The sequence below is a fragment of the Sinocyclocheilus grahami genome, unplaced genomic scaffold (assembly GCF_001515645.1).
Source record: "Sinocyclocheilus grahami isolate Dianchi unplaced genomic scaffold, SAMN03320097.WGS_v1.1 scaffold6.1, whole genome shotgun sequence".
NCBI classification, from domain to species: domain Eukaryota; kingdom Metazoa; phylum Chordata; class Actinopteri; order Cypriniformes; family Cyprinidae; genus Sinocyclocheilus; species Sinocyclocheilus grahami.
In genome coordinates, this window is record NW_015505185.1 from 670274 (window position 1) to 689727 (window position 19454).

At 35.4% G+C, this 19454-nt stretch overlaps 2 protein-coding genes across 2 annotated transcripts; one reads left to right on the forward strand and one right to left on the reverse strand.

Annotated features, from left to right (window-relative positions):
• Positions 1-148: 148 nt before the first annotated feature.
• bloc1s3 (biogenesis of lysosomal organelles complex-1, subunit 3) lies at positions 149-1456 on the forward strand. Its single transcript, XM_016276217.1, has 2 exons — positions 149-230; positions 593-1456. Exon 2 carries the CDS (start codon positions 603-605, stop codon positions 1239-1241), a length of 639 nt encoding a protein of 212 aa, XP_016131703.1. The 5' UTR covers positions 149-230; positions 593-602; the 3' UTR covers positions 1242-1456.
• Positions 1457-2228: 772 nt separating this feature from the next.
• On the reverse strand, positions 2229-17887 carry LOC107587821 (sestrin-3-like). The gene is made up of 9 exons (XM_016275765.1): positions 17645-17887; positions 8689-8883; positions 8423-8605; positions 7061-7309; positions 6715-6847; positions 6146-6264; positions 5856-6046; positions 3991-4135; positions 2229-3854 (listed from the first exon to the last, which is right to left on the reverse strand). Exons 1-9 carry the CDS (start codon positions 17696-17698, stop codon positions 3768-3770), a joined length of 1356 nt encoding a protein of 451 aa, XP_016131251.1. The 5' UTR covers positions 17699-17887; the 3' UTR covers positions 2229-3767.
• Between the last annotated feature and the right edge of the window lie 1567 nt (positions 17888-19454).

Consider the following 19454-nt stretch of genomic DNA (forward strand, 5'->3'; position numbering starts at 1 on the left):
GTTTTTGGGCTTTTATTTTTTTTTTTTTTTTTTTTTTTTTTTTTTTTTTTTTTAGTTATTTATTTATTTGTATTCCCACTTTCGAACTTTTATTTTGAATTCTCACAGGCTTCTTCGGTCGGCCTTTTATTTTGAATTCCATTTCCATCGTATTTCTGATGCTTCCTGTTTCAAACTGGTTTCTCGTGACAAATCCTGTGACACTTGGTTTGTGGATAGAACACCAGCAGGTTAGAAAAATGCACACATTTGACGTTTATTGCTTTATTAATGCAGCTACTGTGCAAAATTAGTATCAAAATAGGCAATATTATCATAACTAAACTAAAAAGTGTCAAAATAGTATGATAATGTTACAACACTACGTAAATACGTCGTGACCTAACTGTTAATGAGCTTTTATGTATACATACCAAGCTAGTGCTATGATATTTCTTGAAGTACCTTGTGTAAATGCGATGAAAATAGTATAATTTATTGTAATGGTATACATTAAAATACGATGGTATTACCGCCTGACATCATCATTTTACCTTGGTAAAGTACTTTTTGTAAAACTTCTTTAGTCAACTGATTTAAATGTATCTTCCAGGTGTGCAATCATGGCAAGCAACAAATTCCAGATCGTGGTGCAGGGAGAGGCATCTGAGACGGACTCAGATGATGAAGTGTGCATCACCTCTGCTCCTCCTGTCCATGCATCATTATCATCATCATCATCAGGGATGAAGGTGGCAGGAGAGGCGTCCGAGACCGACAGCGAGGACGAGGAGGAGAGAGCTCGCAGACTAGCCTCAGAAAGCCATCAACAGATGCTCCGCAAAGACCTGCCTCCTCTCATCGTGATCAGAAACACACCTGCGACTGCGTCCGGACAGGAGGACAGATCGTCGCCTGTGTCCAGACCTGACTCAGGTAGGTTTAACTCGTTACTCCAGCAGAAACTGCAGGAGAGCAATGCACGGTTGTGCATGGACGTCAATCAAAGCCTGAAACAGGTGTATCAGAACGCAGCACGGGACATAAGACAGGCCACCACTCACCTCAACAACTCTCAGACAGGCATCATCAACGCGTCCCACAGCATTAGGCTCATACTGGAGGACCTGAAGTCAGTGTCTGAGAAGATCGACATCATTACCAGCTGTCATCTGCTGCCGGACATCACCATGCCAAACCCGCTGTCTGAACAATCCCAATCAAGGGCTCAGGAGCTTGATGAGATGGCTGCATGTATATAAAAATGGCAAATTCTGTGAAATATTATTGCTGAATATGGGCCTGCTGTTGGCCTGTTGAGGGTCCAATATTAGCAGCAGCTTGGATACATTTTTATGAATTTCTTGTGGGCTACATATCAATAGTATTTGACCAACATGGTCATTATTATCAGTTATTATCAATTAATAACATGAAAATTTGGTTGGAGTGATTAGTTGAATGCACTGAGGAAACAGAGACAATAAATTCTGCAAGTTAAAAAAAATAGTAAACTTGTACAAAAAATGTGTAAACTACATTTCTTAATTTATTTTCTCTTTAACATGTATGTTGAATTTTAGATTAATCTGTAAAAGATAGTGTATATTTTAGGGGATATTACTTGTCACCACTTTTAATTTTTCTTTTTTTTTTCAGTTCACTTACCTAGTCCTGTGGTTAGTAAATGTAATGATTATTATTTTAAAAATATTAATATTATAATTGAAATAATAAAATAGATAACACAGGTCTTAACACACATATATATATATTTAATTTATATTCTATATTATATTAAATACAGCATTTTTATTTTTCACATATTGGTTGAAATATATCAATGTATAAAGGAAATCATATATTTTTGGGAAACTAACTAGTCACCATTTCTTGTCATTTTTATTTTATAAAAATTACATAGCTTTGCAGTTCACTTACACATTCCTGTTGTTCATGTAATAAATATTATTTTAATATTATATATTAAAATTAAAATATATTTAGCATTTTTATACATTAGGTTAAAATGTAAACAAAGGAAGGTTCACAAGTTTTAATCAACTTAAGTATCAATATTATTATTACTATTAAAATGATACAATACTAAAAAGGAAGGTTAAAGCTGCATGTCGCAATATAATATTAATGTATATATATATATATTAAATATAGCATGTCACATGGAAGGTCAAATATGACTTGCCAAATATGCATATGAAAAATCTGCACAAAAAGCATCACTCATAAACTGAGTTTGTTTAGAAACTTTATTGAAACATACAGGTCTGTGATGGGCATTTTGGAAATGTATACATTTATAACGAGTGGAGAACATGAAAGCTTCATAGCAACACGTTGATCGGAATAAACACAAGTAGGAAATGCAACAGACACATATGCCTCGTATTCAAAAAACGTTTGCCATTGAATCTGCTGCATACACTTTGAAACACTTGCAACTAAGTTTAAAAGGCACTTTGAAGACCGATTTACTTTCTCCATTGATACATACGAAACAATCTCCTATGGTATACATACGACTAAATGAAATCTAACCTGCATTTCTAAACATGAATAAGGCACTGTCCGTGAGACTGGACCGGGCAACACTTCATCTCGTTCTATAAAGCTTATCTTTTCACTATACGTTTCATTTCAGACACAATCTTAATCTATTTTTAAAGGACACTGTTGCGGCACCTTGATTAGAGTTGTGCAAATATGAAGCAATGATTCTTAGAGCGATATAAATAAACCTTTGAGAAATGGTTTGATGGACAGTAAAGATCACATCAATAGTATCAAAAGTAGTTCGTTTCCAGACGCTCCCTACAGGCAATCACTCACACACATGAACTCTCTCATGCTCCTGTGCGTGGGTTTCTTTCTCAGAGGCACACCAATGAAAAAAATGTGCAACAGATGTGCAAATACTTCAGCTTCACGTTAAAGCTCTCACACGGAAATAAAGTCATGAGATGTGATTAGTAGAGCTATTGCAGCAACATATATATTAAAAATGTATGTTGCTATCTAATGTATAACACTGAGGCTGAAAGGAAATAGTAAAGGACTGATAGTACAGTAACAATGCTACAAAAGCTTCCAGGTAAACAACTAAACCAAACCAGATTGATCTGAAAAAGCCTAGAAACAAACGGCAAAAAATCTAAATACATTCAATATGACATAAACAAGGTACGTGAAAGAAAAAAGGCACAAGGATTTAACAAAAAAAAGACTTTTTCTCTCCATACAGGAGTCTCACATTCTGTTATTGATATTACAAAAGGCAAACGGTATTCTGTTCCAAAATACAGATGTGCAAAAAAGACAAATTCCTGTTTCAAAATGTGAACTCAGTCCTCCAGTATTTCAGCTTACAGTATAAGTGAGATTTCAGTGAGGAAAAAAATATTGCACGTTAACGTGATTTGTCAAGTCATGATGTCGTCTGATTGATCAGGTCAAGTCCAAGGATTTGAGTCTGTTTTAATGTTGGGCTTTGTCTGACCATGAAAGATGAAGTCATGACTGCCCACCCACAATTCTTTATGACTATTTATTTGAACATGCCATTAAATCCCATTTTGATATTTGGGATTATACTCTGTGTTCTTCATCTAGTTGTCACTCAGAACAGTCTAAGAAGAAGTACACACAATTATAAGAATTCAATACGCAAAAGTAATTGCTAATAAAATTTTTTAGTTGAATTTAGGTATAATAATGATTGTGGGTGAGGTTTGATTGGTCGGGTCATATAAATGGCGGAGTCTGATTGGTCAGGTCATATAATGAGTGATGGCTCTCAAAGCATAGAGCAGCTCTGCCTGCATTCGAGCCTCCATTAGAAGCAAATTCACATGAACCTGGATAAAGGAAGGAAAGAGAGAATATCAGTATATTTCATATACTTTTTGAAACTATATTTTCAATCATAAATGAATCAATTTTAAAAAATTGATTAAATGAGATAAAAATATATATTTGACATGATAATATGACCTTCTCGGAGTGTCTGAACTGGTGCCAGTAGTTCTCGTACATGCGGCGCGTGGTTCTCTCTGGATAACACGTCACTGTTTTGATGTAAACCTTCAGACTGCACTCCAACAACTGATTCACCTCACCGTAGTCATAATCGTCATATCTGCAGACACAGTGTGAATGTTCATCTTTCAATACTAGGCAGGAAAGACTGGATTTCAGTACTTCTGGTCGTCCTGTGCTAGTACACTAGGGGGCGCTATGGGTGCACATACTGTGTACTACAGTCACATACTACTATTTCTGCAGTGTACACTAATTGTATTCATGGAAGACCCAGATGACATTTGACAAAATGTTATGTATACAACAGCGCACGCCATAGATGTTATTGTTAAATAAAACTGTTAAAAAACCATTGAAATACAGAAATAAAATTCTGAAACATAAAAAGAATATAATATTAAAATAAATATGTCTAAAGACCCGTTCACACCAAGGTCGATAACTATAAAGATAATGATAAAGATATAGTTCTAAAAAATCGTTCTGAATATTAAAGAATAACAGAGTCCACACCACAGCTATAACGATAAAGGCACAGAGAAGCGATATCTTTGGAATCACTTTCAGAATGATTTTTTTCCAGCTGATGAACGATACAAACATCACTCTATTTTAATGCGCATTTTGAAGTATCGTATGAGAAACAAGTGATGGAAACGCCAAATTTCAAATAAAAATCCCTTAATTTGCAAAAAAGTTTTTACGCTCGCTTGAGGTGGTTTTTGACTTGTGCGAAAAAGAGTTGATGCGAATAATGGGCGATGGAAATGCATTTTGCGAATAAATTCCTCCAAGTGCATCAAAAAAGTCATGTGACTTTGCGCTGTGGGACGGCAAAACCTGACTAACCAGCGGACCGATCTCATTCCACAGCATCTGAAATGTTGTTATGGTCATTCGGAAATGCACGAGCAAAGTCTGTCATCAAAGTATTTCTGTATAATTGCCTCCCACGACTGCGTTCCCAAACAGCAGCATCCACCTCCGAAAGCAATGACCGCATTCATTGTGATTCGTCTGCTCACTCTGAGGCGCAAGTAATTTATTATATATGACAATTATTATATTCTCCTACTTTTCTTAGTGATTTATAGTGCCAGTTTATCAGGAAGTGACGATTTTGTTCTCTTTGACTTGTTGGATGGAAATGATGCTGGTTCGCAAATGTTTTATGCGATATTCCAGTTTTGCGCATAAGTTAAATTCGCAACTTAGAATGGAAACCCGGCTATTGACACCCAATCAGAATCCATCCTGCTATAAAGAGCTGGAGAATTTAAAGCAGCAGATGAGCGTGCGCTTAGAATAAACAGACAATATCGACGCTAATATCTTTATAGTTATCGTTCTTGGTGTGAACGGGCCTTAAAACTAGAATTAGAAATGCTGCTTTTGCGACTAACTGAAATGGAATAAGTTTAAGCTGAAGAACTAAAACTACTAAAACAAAAACTGAAATAAAATAAACACAATCTAAATAGAAATGAAAACCCCGAAAGCTAATAAAAATGACAAAAGGAAATAACAAAATTACTAAAATTTTAACTAAAATTTAAATAATGAAAATACAAGATAACTGACGTATGTAAATGATAGTATAATAAAAAGTATATAAATAACACTAGAGCACACTGTGTAATACTGTATCCCAGAATGCAACGTGCTTGACTTGACCTTTCATTTGCTGTGTGACAAAGAATTGTCCACCATGATTTTTAACACCCTAACTTTTTTGTTTTTATTTGGCTCGTGATGTTAGGCTGCTAATTATTTTTCATTAGCAGTTTCTAGAGTGTCGCCTGTTCACGTAGACGTACCTTATTCCATACATACAGTGGACGTAGTTGAAGAGAGCCCTGCGCAGCATGCTGGTGTCCACCCCCTCGTGACTGGCCATGTTGTAATAGGTAAGATCACATGCCGTTCTGAACTTATCATCCAACAGGTGACCGATGTCAGAGTACAACCTGTTCACCAGAGAGAAACCATGATCCTCCCATGTGTAGTCCTACAAAGTGAACAAGACAGAATGATCAATCATTCATCATAAACAGAGTATTAAAAAAATTATGCTCTATATGTGTATATTTGAGGGTGTTTCTCGTACTTGTGCTTTAAAAGTGGGTGGGTTGTCTTCTCCGTGTCGCGCAAAGTCTTGGTATCCAAATGACGGGTCGTCTACAAACCGAGCCACAGGAGAAGGAGGCACCACTTCCTCATCAAACCCTGCATATGAAAATCACAACATTTTAATACATGCACTGAAAACTTAAGATTGCTAGATCCTTTCTTGTTTTCAAGGAATGGTCCAAATACGGCACGTCGACTGGTCATGCTTAGCTTGATGTCATTTACGACAAATGGCAAATAAACTCATACAGATTTAGAACACCATGTGACCAAGTACACAATGGCAGAATTATCATTTTGGTAATTTATCCCTTTAATTCACGATTTGCCACAAGACCACAACCAAAAGTGAAGGAAAATAGGAAACACTGAAAAGAAAAAAACAACAACTAAATTGAACGAGAAACAAAAGATGAGAAAACAAAAAGAAAGAGAAACAGTCTGGTACTGTTTTAATTGAAATATATTTAGAGGTTATTATGAAAGAAAAGATGTACTATGAACTGAAAAAGAGCAGTCGGGTAGGAAGAATCTGTGTTGTAATACCTGCAGACACCACTAGAAGACTCTCTTTCTTTTCTTTTTCAAAGCGAGTGAACATCTCCTCCTCTGATGCATCGTCATCTTCTCTCTCCTCCAACAATCGCTTCATTCTCTCCATCAGAGCTTCCAGCTCACTCTAAAATACACAAAAATGGAGTTAAAAATGATATACTACTTATATATATTTTTATATAAACTTATATAAAAAAGGGAATTTAGAAGAAAAATTTTAGTGGTCATTTTCTGTATGTATTTAACTTTTTTTTTACTTGAAATGAAATGCGATCTGAACATGTTTTCCTGATATAAAAATACAAAAACAACACATGGACACGTAATGTTTTCCTACCCCAGTGTCAGGGTTACGCAGGGGGTTCCCGTTGGCTTGGTTGCTGTTTGTTAGGTGGCAGGTGCATAAACCTGCCATGGCTGGAGGGCAAAGGTCATCTGTGACCCCGTTGACCTCTGTGACCTCAGGGTCAGGGTTGACACCGCTACCAAACACAAAACTAGCCAAGGCATGGAAATGTGCCAACAGTACGACAGCATGAACCAGCTCTGCCAGAGACCAGCTGTGTTCTCCTGTCTTCACCAGAGCCTGAGAAACAGAGAGTGTAAACTCATTCATATCTGATGTAGAAAAGATTTAAACAATTATAATGAACAATACAACACTGATGAAGACTCCAGTTTAAGACACTGTATATGTGTTCACCTTCATGGGGTTATATAACGCTAGATGGCTACCACAGTACGCTATTATTTCTACAGTAAATGTGCAGTATGCATTTTTCAACATGTATTTCCCAAAACATAGTGTGTGCAGTGTATAAAACATAGTTTGCTACATGGAATGTATCCCGCAATGAAAGTGCATTGACTTGATTTTCAAGGTGAGTGTGGAATGCACAGGAAGTGACATGTTATTTGACTCAGTGTTTAATTTGACTAAGAATTCAAATGTTTTTTAACACAAAACTGGATTGAAAATGCACTGCTTTTATTTACATGATGATACTCTTTGCATGCTTTGAATTAAACACAGTGATGTGCACTACTGTTTGAAATACTTTGTTTCATAATGCTTGCATAAAGCTACAACAATTCTGTGTATACTAGGGCTGCACGATATTGGAATAAAAATGACTTTGTGGTATTTTTCTGCAATATATATAAAAATACAGAAATGTTTACCAGATGACTTATAATAGCTATGTTTGGAAAGAGTTAATCATTCTAGAATAAGTGGAGTTATTTTGTTATGGAGTGCAAAATTAAACTAATAATTTATACAATAATAATTTAAAATAATATTTTTTTTTTTACTCTGAAGACGTTTTTGAGTGTGAAACACTCTTTTAGGCCTGAACAATTTGGGGGGGGGGGGGGGGGGGGATTAAAAAATGGGTTCACACTTGGGTTTATGCTTTACAAGAACTGACTCAAATTTAAAAAATAGTTTAAAAAATATCTCTACACTGAGTTTTCATAGGGCACATTCCTGCTGTTTTTGACCATTTATATAATATAATATGACTATAAAATAATACTTTGTGAGCAGTGCCATTAAGTTAATGCACATATTTATATAATTAAATCACAGTCTGCACGATTTGACAATCGAACTAAACCCTAAAATCATGATTTTATTTTGATATACCATGTAGCCCTAGTGTATCTTGAGCAATAAACAAGAAAGCTAATATGTTACCTGTATGTGTTGCTTGGTAATAAGCCACGGTCTATGCGCGAGGATCTTGTTAATCTCATTGAGGTTGCGAAGTCGTTGTGGGCAGAACTCCAGACCTCTCAACCAATCAGAACACACGCCAATCTGCTCGAACTCTTGCACATGCTGACAGACCAGCGTGGAACACTGATGCCGCGCTGCAGCCTGGAAGAAACAAAGAAATCACTCTTAAAACTATTCAAGCTGAATAAAGTAACCCTTGCAAGTGTTTCTGTGTGCATTTGTACCATTATAGCGATATAATGCCTGTAGTGGAGTGGTAGGGGCCCATCCATCCTCAAGAGATAATAGTGACAGCGCAGGAAGGCTTGAAGATAATGCGGGTGGAGCCCCATCACCTGCGTCAGGTTGTCCATACGACCGCTGAACTCTTCGTCTAAGAACATCACTGTGGAGTCATTCAGAGGCATGGCTTCTATGATCTGGGATTGAGAATCAGACATCAGGACATGAACAGACTGTTATTTCCATACACAAAAGCACTATGGTCAGATGGTAATATAAATTAAACGTGGTCTGTCAGATTTTGTAATGTGAGAAGGCATTAAACACTATGGCACTATGCGATGCTACGAATTAGAGCCAAGAAAGATTTGAACTTTAGTTCAGGTTCATCCTAATTCAGCAAAGTCAGGACAGATGCTATAATTCAATTTACAATCTAAATAGACTTTCTTAGGTCTCCCGGCGGCACGCTTAACTCGGATTCAATGAAAATCATCTCCTGAACCAGATGAACTCAAAACAAAAATGAAATGAACACCAACTGACCCGATAAAGAACGATAACAGTATCTGAGCTGGGTTAACTCAGATTCAATGAATGTGTGAGAAAAAAAACTGGCAATACTGTGGTGCGACATACACTATGGTATTGAAAGAATACTATAGTAATATACCATGGTATTTACATGGCACTCCTAGATACACTACCGTTCAAAAGTTGTAAAAGTAAACTGTCAGAAATTTTTTTTTCAAATAAATGCTGACCTTTTGAACATTTTATTCATCAAAGAATCCTGATGAATAAAAATAAATCCTGCAGAACAAAATGTCCAGGTATAACAGCTTTCACAAAAATATTAAGCAGCACTGTTTTCAACACTGATAAGAATACATTTGTCTTGAACCGCAAATCAGCATATTATTATGATTTCTGAAGGATCATGTGACACCGAAGACTGAAGTAATGATGCTGAAAATGTAGCTTTGCCATCACAGAAATAAATTACATTTTAAAATATATTCAAATAGAAATATTTTTTTTATTTGTAATAATATTTCATAATGGCAAGGGTGTAAGGGTCACTTCAGATCAGTGATTCGAGGCCTGGACACACCAAATCTCTCTCCCTGTCATTCTCACCCTCCCTTTCACTTTATCTATCCTTCCTTCCTTCTCTTCAGGATTTGGGTTTGTTCAGGATATCCCACCAACCACCACAAATACACAAACGGTGTTGTATTTGCGGTCAGAGATGTTTTGCCTTCACTCTGTAGCCTCATTGGAAACCTGTGCTGTTTATAAAACACTAACCTAGAACTAATATGGGTCTGCACAACCAGACACACATATGTTAGCATTAAATCTGGTGCACAAGTTCCCAAACGTGATTTTTTTTTTTTATTCCCACTGTCAAGTTGTTTTTCTAAGGATGCATAAATCGTGGACGGAAAGATTGAGCAACACAAAGACAAGGAGAGTTTTGTTTCGGGCTCGTTGGTTTCTTACATCCACTGCTCTATTGAAAGAGAACAAGACTTTACCTATAAAATAAAGAGAGCAAATAGACTGCACAAATAAAGAGGACAAGCAGCAAACAGAGGGAGGTCAGAGGAGAAAAGAGAGGTCTCCAGCATTAATCAACTCAACTGAAACACATTCACAGTGTGTGTACAGCTGTGTTGTTACTGTTAACTAATACTATTTAATGAATAATAGTAAAAAATTGTTTTCGTTAATTAAAATAGAATAAATATTAGATACTTATAACTTACATTAAAGTTAAGGATAAACACTGAAGACTACATTCAGAAATCAGTCTAAGATGCTGATTTGCTTTTTATTATTATCAATGTTGAAAACAGTTGTGCTGCTTAATATTTTTGTCGAAAATGTGATCGATTGTTCAAAAGAACAATTTATTGGAATAGAAATCTTTTGTAACATTATAAAAGTCTCAACTGTCCCTTTTGATCAATTTAAAGCATCCTTGCAGGATAAAATTAATTTCTCAACACCTTACTGACCCCAATTTGTGAATGGTAGTGGGTGTTTTTACAAGGCATATCTGTTATACGAGTCTTCAACTTCTTGTGTGAGTGTATTTTTATGAAGTACTATTCATCACTTGGCCTGTCATGATAACAACTTTTTGTTGTGCGATATATTGCCCCAGAAATAATTGCGATAAGCGAGTGTCATTTTAAAGACCATTTTATACCATTAGGGCTGCCACTAACGACTATTTTTATTTGTATTAATCTAAACGATTAATTTCCCACAAAAAATCAACAATTTTACTTAAGAATAAAAAATCAAATGAAATCCAAATTTCTATGAAATCCTCTTTTTAAAGGAAAAGTAAAGTGCAACATAGAGTGCAAGAAGCAAGTGTCCATCTCATAGTCCAAATCACTGAAATCAAACATATCCACGTGTTCTAGTCTACTAATAATAAAAGTATAATCAAAAAATACCTTTTAAAGGAGTATTTACCAGAAATGTTATTTACCAGAATTTATTTAGGAGAAAAATATAAATGTGCAGTATTTCTGAAAAAAAAAGAAAACATTTATTTTTATTTTTTATAAAATCAATTAATTGGAGATGCTTTTGATTACTAAAATTTAATGGAACCATTAAAATGGAATGCAGAAAATAATGGAAAACAGAATTTGGTAAAGATAAAACTGTAAAACTCATTTAATTAGACAAGCTTTTTGATTAATACAATTTAATTTAACCATTAAAACAGAGTATAGACAAATGAAAATGGAAAAAAACTGAATTTGGAAATAAAATGGATTTCATAGGGCCCTATAATTATAATTAATTTTTTTGTGGTAATAAAAATAGATGTAAGTGAACAAAAGCTTTTAAAATTACTTAAAATACATATATAATAGCAATGAGGCAATAATAATTAGTTCAAATAAAGTATCAAAAGCAAGAAATCATATAATTTTATTGAACAAAACTGTTAAAATTAGGGATGCACCGATATGAAAATTTTGGCCGATAAATCTATATCCAAATTGTTATATACTTTTTGAGAGCCTGATTACAAAAAAGGTCTCATCATTAAAAGCCACATCCCAAACACTTCAACATAAGCAGCCTAGTTTGAACGGTGTACGTTTTAATAATATGTTTACTCTCCCATTACCAAATTTAGTCATAAAAAAGTCTTACAAATAAATAAAATTATGCATAAATAATGCAAACAAGTCACTGGACATCATTACACGTGTAAAGAATCAAAATGAATGCGCCATAGATCAATAAAACGGAATAGCCTCTGCACGGACAATAATTAAATGATTTTAATTACTAAACCATATTGTTGATGAAAATAATAAGAGAAAAATACAAGTGGTTGTTGTTATTAATAATATATCAATGATTTTGAAAAAGTAACAAATTAATACCACTGTTTTAAATAGCAGCCATTGAGCTGCAGCTCAAGCTGAAGCTGAAGAGCTGAATGAACACGGTAAACTGAAGCGTTTTGCTGGCAGCTTATTTAACTCAAGGAAATGCATCCTGAGATTAATATTAATACAACATAAACATAATAATACAACTTATATATGTACAAAATGACACAGTTATTGCATGCTATAGTCAGAATGTGTGATCCTGTTGTGGATGCGCTCTTCCCATAACAACGCGCTGAAACACGGACCTTTTTCCATCTACAGATTTTTCCCTGACCTTCTTTTCTCTGTAAAATAAGGGTGCACACTATTGCTGAAAAACACAAACACTATTTAGCAGTCTGATGCCAGTATGCACAAAGGCACAGATCCCTAAACAAGGCCATATCTGCAGACGAAACTTTGTTTGTAGAAGCATTTTTTCAAATTTGAACTAGCACCTCATGACTACACCACGTTATGTACGAGAAGCTGCAAAAGACACAGGCGCAAGTGGAATGTACAAAACATGGTGACATTCATTTTTAAGTAAATATAATGGGCGATATATTGCATCACCAAAAATTATTGAGGTCATGCACATATTGCGCGATAAGTCGATATATTGATTATTGCGACAGGCCTATTCATCACAAGATGCCTTGTTACATAATCAAAGTCAAACAAAAAGCAAGAGAGAAGAGATATAGATACGAAAGAGGGAGAACCACAGGATATGTGAGACTAATTGAATCAGTTTAGTTTGTTCGCTATGCTTAACGTGTGTAAAGTCTGTGTGTATTTGCAATGAGGCTGCAATGATTTGCCGTCCAGACTTGTTTGACACACACGGAAACATTGCTGTGACCTGCACCTTGAAAACGCATCACCGCTCCCGGCCAATCAAAACGTGGCATACTATCAGCACTGATAATGCTTGAGACTGTCATTCTGCGGAACCATGGTAATGATTCTGTTGTCATGACAGCAGCATGAGTGTCCATGAATAGAAGCAGCGTCTTCCTCAAATAGTCTGGGACAGTGTCCAGATTTAAAGATGCTCGTTTCAATAACAATGAATAAAAATGACAAGAAACTTGTAATCTATGAATATAAATAAATGTTCATCTACAGGTGCATCTCAATAAATTAGAATGTCATGGAAAAGTTCATTTATTTCAGTAATTCAACTCAAATTGTGAAACTCGTGTATTAAATAAATTCAATGCACACAGACTGAAGTAGTTTAAGGTTTTTGGTTCTTTTAATTGTGATGATTTTGGCTCACATTTAACAAAAACCCACCAATTCACTATCTCAACTAATTAGAATACTTCATAAAAAATTTTTGTGAATTGTTGGCCTTCTGGAAAGTATGTTCATTTACTGTACATCACATGTACTCAATACTTGGTAGGGGCTCCTTTTGCTTTATGAATAAACATACAAATACTAAATGAGACTGAATAAAGAAAAAAGACTGACTTCACAATTCTGTATTTTTTCTCACAATCAATTCTAAGTTTATATTTCACAATTCTGACCTCTTTCCTCAGAATTTAACTTTTCAATTGCGAGTTTATATCTCACAATTCTGAGAACTTCTTTATTTCTCAGATCTGTTCATTTATATCTCGTTAAAGTTTATAAAGTAAAATAAAGTAAAAGTTTGATTGTTAATTCAAAAACTTCAGGCCTTACAAAGGCCTTTCATATTATATATCTTTTAGGGGAAAACTATACTTACCATGATTTTATTAACTATAGTATTTTGTCAGAAAAGCACCATTTTTTAATATGATATTTCCATTTCAAACATTGGAGTATTGCCACCTTTGCCATGCAAATACTACAATTAGCATAGTACTGTAACTATGATTTCATGGTTTTAACTAAATGTTAAAACCATTTGAACAAAAAAACCTTCTACAGCAAATCTACGGTTATACCCAAAAAAATTGTTCATTTGTTTATCACTGTTAATTTTTATATGGGTGGTTTTTATGCTTGTACTGTATGTACAGGTAATTTCATAAAAGTTCAGGTTGTGGTTTTAATCCTTCACTGAAAAAAAATATTAATTGAATTTACTAAATGTTTTTAAAGTGGTTGCAATCAATTTATTTTAGCTACATTTAAATAAAAACATTTTGTTGACTAACTTTCAACATTTTTTTTAAATGTAGCTAAAATAAATAGTTTGCAACCAATTACTTTAAAAAATGTGTTGAACAGCCACTCCTTGATCTTCTTAAGTCTGTTCTCAACACTCAAATGGACTCTGGATTACAGCGGAGGTGTCTGAACAGTACTCTCGCCTTTAGACACGTCTGGTTTTATGTATTAAAGGATGCTATTGTTCCAGCACTCTGCTTTTGCCCGGTCAAGCTTTTGAAATGAAATGTCTGTCCAGGAATCCTATATGCTTCCTTCCCCTCCAGGACCTGGCGCTCTGCCTTCAGCCAAAGAGACGAGAAGTGTAAGTGCGTTTTAAAGAGACGAAAAAAAGACGACACTGATTGTGTCTTACGTTCTGGGGGAAAGTGCAGAAATATTTGTCTCCATGACAGCAAAGGTAGGAGTAGAACAAAAGCGCACACGTGCACTTATACAGTACTTACATAAATCCACTTTGTGCTCAGTTTAAACAAATGAGTCTGTTTCGTCAGGCCTACTCGTACTGAGTTTGAAGAAAGAGAGATAGAAAGAGACTGAAACATAAAATGACTTCATGGATAAAATATGAAAGAGGAAGGGTCAGAGAGAGAGAAAGAGAGTGAGAGAGTTGTGATATAACATTCTGGCACACTGGGCCACTAATGACTCTCCGTCCAGATATGTTAACAAATACTCAGTGAGGATTAGGATTAGGTTTGATCTCCAGTGAAGTTTTTTAATGGGATGTAATGAGAGAACGAAGGGTTATTATGGAGCGGTTTACTGGGGATTACTCTTTTGAGTTCTTCAGGGATAAGGCTAAATTAAATCTAGGATGATTTATAGTGAAAGACAGGTCTTAATGTTCATATTTTCACAGCAGGACACTCAAAATGTGTTTTACAATAAACCAATTAAACAATTGAAATAATGGAAATGAAGCTGAAATAAAATATAAATATAAAAATAAATAAAAATTGTACATGAAAAACGTAAAGTAAAAAAAACAATTTGAAATGTTGCCTTGGCAACAAACTGAAATAAAATAAGTTTAAGTACTAAAATTACTAAAACATAAACTGAAATAAATACTGTATAAATAGTATAAATTAGAAACAAAACAAATAGAAATGACAAAGAATTACTAAAGTGTTATTCAAACTCAAATGAAAACTGAAAATATAAAAATAGGCAAATATAAAATATAAAAATACCCGAATAATATATAAATAACACCATTCATGAATACACTGCATGATTTAGTATCAGTCATGACTGTAGCACAAATGGTGTGGGATGGGTTTATCAAAGATGATTATTTTTTTCAAAAAATTTCAAAATTTCTAACCAATAGCACAGCGTTTAAAATTCAACCTCAATTTCAGATCAAATTAATTCCATTAATGTGAAATTATTGTACACCCACAGATTGTGCATGAAATCAACTAAATCAATAAAAAATATTGTAAATAAAAACAAACGTGCATTTTTAGGACGTTAAAAATAATTTCTTCAGGGTTTCTTTTTTTTACATTTTCTTACACAACAGCATTACTGTTTCTCTCATGAGGATCCTCCCCCTGGTGATCACTTGATTACGTCAAAGTCTGTGGCCCTTGAATGATGCCATTAAACTCATAAAAGATTATGCAACACTGGCAGAATGCACAGGTTTTAGTTTTGCTTGATCAGGTGCCTGGTGGCACCGTGGCAAATGTGACTGGCCGGCACTTGCGTCCTCACTCAATTAGAGGTTTGGAGTATTTGTAGTTCTCATGGCAAAGCCTACCCACAGATCTCTGCTCAAACACGACTACACAGTGTACAGGCACTGATGCTGTTCCCGACAGGTCACTATGTGGTAATGGGGCAGTGCAATTCATTGGTCAATTATGTCACGCCAGTGAACACGGCAGCTGGAGGAACAGGAAGTGTGTCAGCTGCTGAATCAGCAAAACTCAGCAGCACAATTTACATGGGGCTTCTATCAGTCTCTCTTTCAAGCAAGAAAATGTTGACATACAAAACCAGTTGCATTGAAGCAAGTCACAGTTTTGTTGCTGTTCAAATTCCACAGTAAAGCCATTGTTGCTTTTTCACTGAAGCGTGTGACGGCAAACAGGAATAAAAATGAACCAACACAGGTGGTATCGGGTGATAAGAGAGAACATTTTTTGCTCTATGTGAGTCTTGAGTCACTTATAAGGTTAGAGGTTAAAGATTTTTATGTCAAAATACATTATCTTACCTTTGTGTATTGTTCATTGACTATAAGTATGCCATTCATGGGTTTATATCCCAGAAAAGTGTAAAAGTTCTGTCATGAAACTCTAGATGGCGCAGGCTGATGGGTCATTAACGCAAACTGATGATATTCACAGCATTAAACAACTTAGCACAAGCTGATTGGTTCATGTTGCATATGCAGCCAATGAGCTTACTGCTTTACATTTAAATTACTGGTTAGCATTCACTAGAGCCTTTCGCAACACGCTTTCAGAGTTCCTCTGAAACCCTCCACCTCCCCAGCTCCACCTGCATAGATCTGCTACAGGTTATCATATACGCTATTTGTGCAGCAGCAGTATGTCTTAAATACTCACAGCACTGTATCGGCATATGTACTGGCAGTAGCAAGTTCCTGTACTTGCTTTGCAGCAGCAGCAATAATCTACAACAACAGCAATAACCAACAGCAGTAGCTATTCTGCAGCGTAGCGGATCTATTCCGCCAAGACCAAATACATTAACATTGTCATATCCATTACCATGCTAAAATCTGAGTTGTCATGATAGAAATATTGAGCCTCCAAGGAACCTCAAATCATTTAAATGCGGTCCACTCAGTTCCGTCAATCTCTTTCCAGCTTAACCAATAGCAAGAGTTTGGGGGCATGGCTACTTTAGCAGGCTAAGCCAGATGGTGTTTAGCCGGGGTGTAAACAATGGCGTATGTGTTACATGGGAAATTAAATACAGATTTGGTTACAGAAGTGTAAACCAAAATTCATATATATATATATATATATATATGCCTACACTTGCTGGAAAACATTTATGTATGATATATATATAGGCTATATGTGTAGTCAGGTTTTAAGTATTAATCCAATTATCTACCAGTTTTTTTTTTAAAGGAAACATACAAATATGCATTAGTTAGTTTGACGAAATAAAGTAATATAGGTGACTAAATAAACCTCTCTTGGTCGCTAGAGATACAGAGATGTCTGACACTTATGCACAACCCATTCAATACATTATAAACCAAACGCACCAAGATCAGCATCAGGATCAAAGGCATATTTAAGAAACACATGTGACTGAAATAAGCCCAAACTGTTACAGAATAACACTCTGCATGCATAAACACGGAGAATAACGTTACCTTTTCTCTGATCATGTTCCGGCAGTGGTTGCAGATGTCTGCGGTTCCGTTCATTCTGGCAAGCACGGTCTCAGAGACGGTGTACTGGTCTGGGCATGTCCGCTGCCAGCTCCTTTAAGGACGATCAAGACCTGAAGGAGGACTGGAGACTCCTCCGTATCCCTTCGCAGTGCGCAAAGCTCTCCAAGTGTCCAACTTCTGCATGAAAGTGCGCTACACGCCCCCTCAGCTGGCCTCTTTCTATCCGACTCCCGAGTGAATCGCTCTTGTGAACCGATTTGTGAATCACTCAACTGATGACTTCTTTTAGGGGTAACCTGTTGTTCACCGTCTATGGGGGTAACCCTGTAAGATGGAAAATATTGTTATCAATATCGAGAATAACTAATATTAACCTCACCAATAATTAATAATATTACTATTTTCTATTATATTGCAACAAAAGTAACAAAACATTAGTAGTCTATATAGGCCTATTTATCATATTATTATAAATGTAAGCATCACAAATATATCACAAATTCATTATTGTTTTGTTTAAAATGTCTCAAAATTAGCTGACTAGATACAGAAATGCAAAATGAAAAACTAAATCGTACGGAAACACTTTGAGAGGCGACTCAAAAGAATCGGTTCATTGAACAGTCCGAAAGAACCAATTCGCTAAAAGAATCATACTTCTCAATGGTATACTCTTCACGAGCCACTCCCCCCTCCAAGTTTTTCTCTCTTGTCCAGACATGTTCCTCCCACTTACATATCAAACATTTTAAGACTCTCTGTGAAGGGCCTTGTATAATTTTTCATGTACAGTGTTACATTTTTCGGTTCTTATATATGCAGACAGGGGGTGAATGTTTTATGACTTAACAGCTCCCAATGAAATGTCTGTGCTGAGGTCAATGGCTCATATAACCTCTAATAAAACAGTGTATTGCACCAAGACGTCTGATTAGATTTCACTATCTCTATATTTTTGCTAAACTGCTTCTGAAAAATATTTGCTCTCTTTCGATATGCATTTACTGCTTTATTTTCTAGGAAAAATAAGCATGGCTGTTCAAACAGTCATTGTCTCGACTCGGCAATTGTCTTTTTACAGTGCATGCAAACAGGAGCCTTGAATAGAGCTGGGAAATGCTGACTGAGCGGAATGACCATCAGACGGTGTGGACAGGAGCCAAACCCTGCAGGACTTTGGTCCATGGGTTCACAAAGGCGGCCCACGGGGTGCTACTAAAACATTCCTATGATCTCAGACTGATGTTGACAGTTCAGATGAAATGAATGTCGGCCTACATAAACGTGTGCATGCTGTGATGTTCTGTTGTTAATGTGGATTGCAAAATGTCACTCAACTTCAAGTTTCCGCCTAAAGTTAAGGAGTTTCTCTTCTAAAAGCGTGACAGGACAACATACAGGACATGTTAGCATGTCCATCTCAAAGAGGCACAAAATCACTTTCACAGACTTTTTCATTAACTGTTCCCTCCTGGTGGAATGACCTGCTCAAATCAATCCGAGCAGCTGAGTCCTTAACCATCTTCAAGAAACGACTAAAAACACATCTGTTCCTCCTTTATTTGACCCTCTAACTCTAGCACTTTCTATTCTATTTTAATTCTACTGTATCTATATTTATCTTTTTTTTTTTTAAAACAAACAAACGCTAGCTTTCTATTTTTTCTATTCTATCTGCTTGTTTTTCTTTTTGCGTGTGTGTATATGCATGTGTGTATGTATATATATATATATATATATATATATATATATGTATATATATATATATATATATATATATATATATATA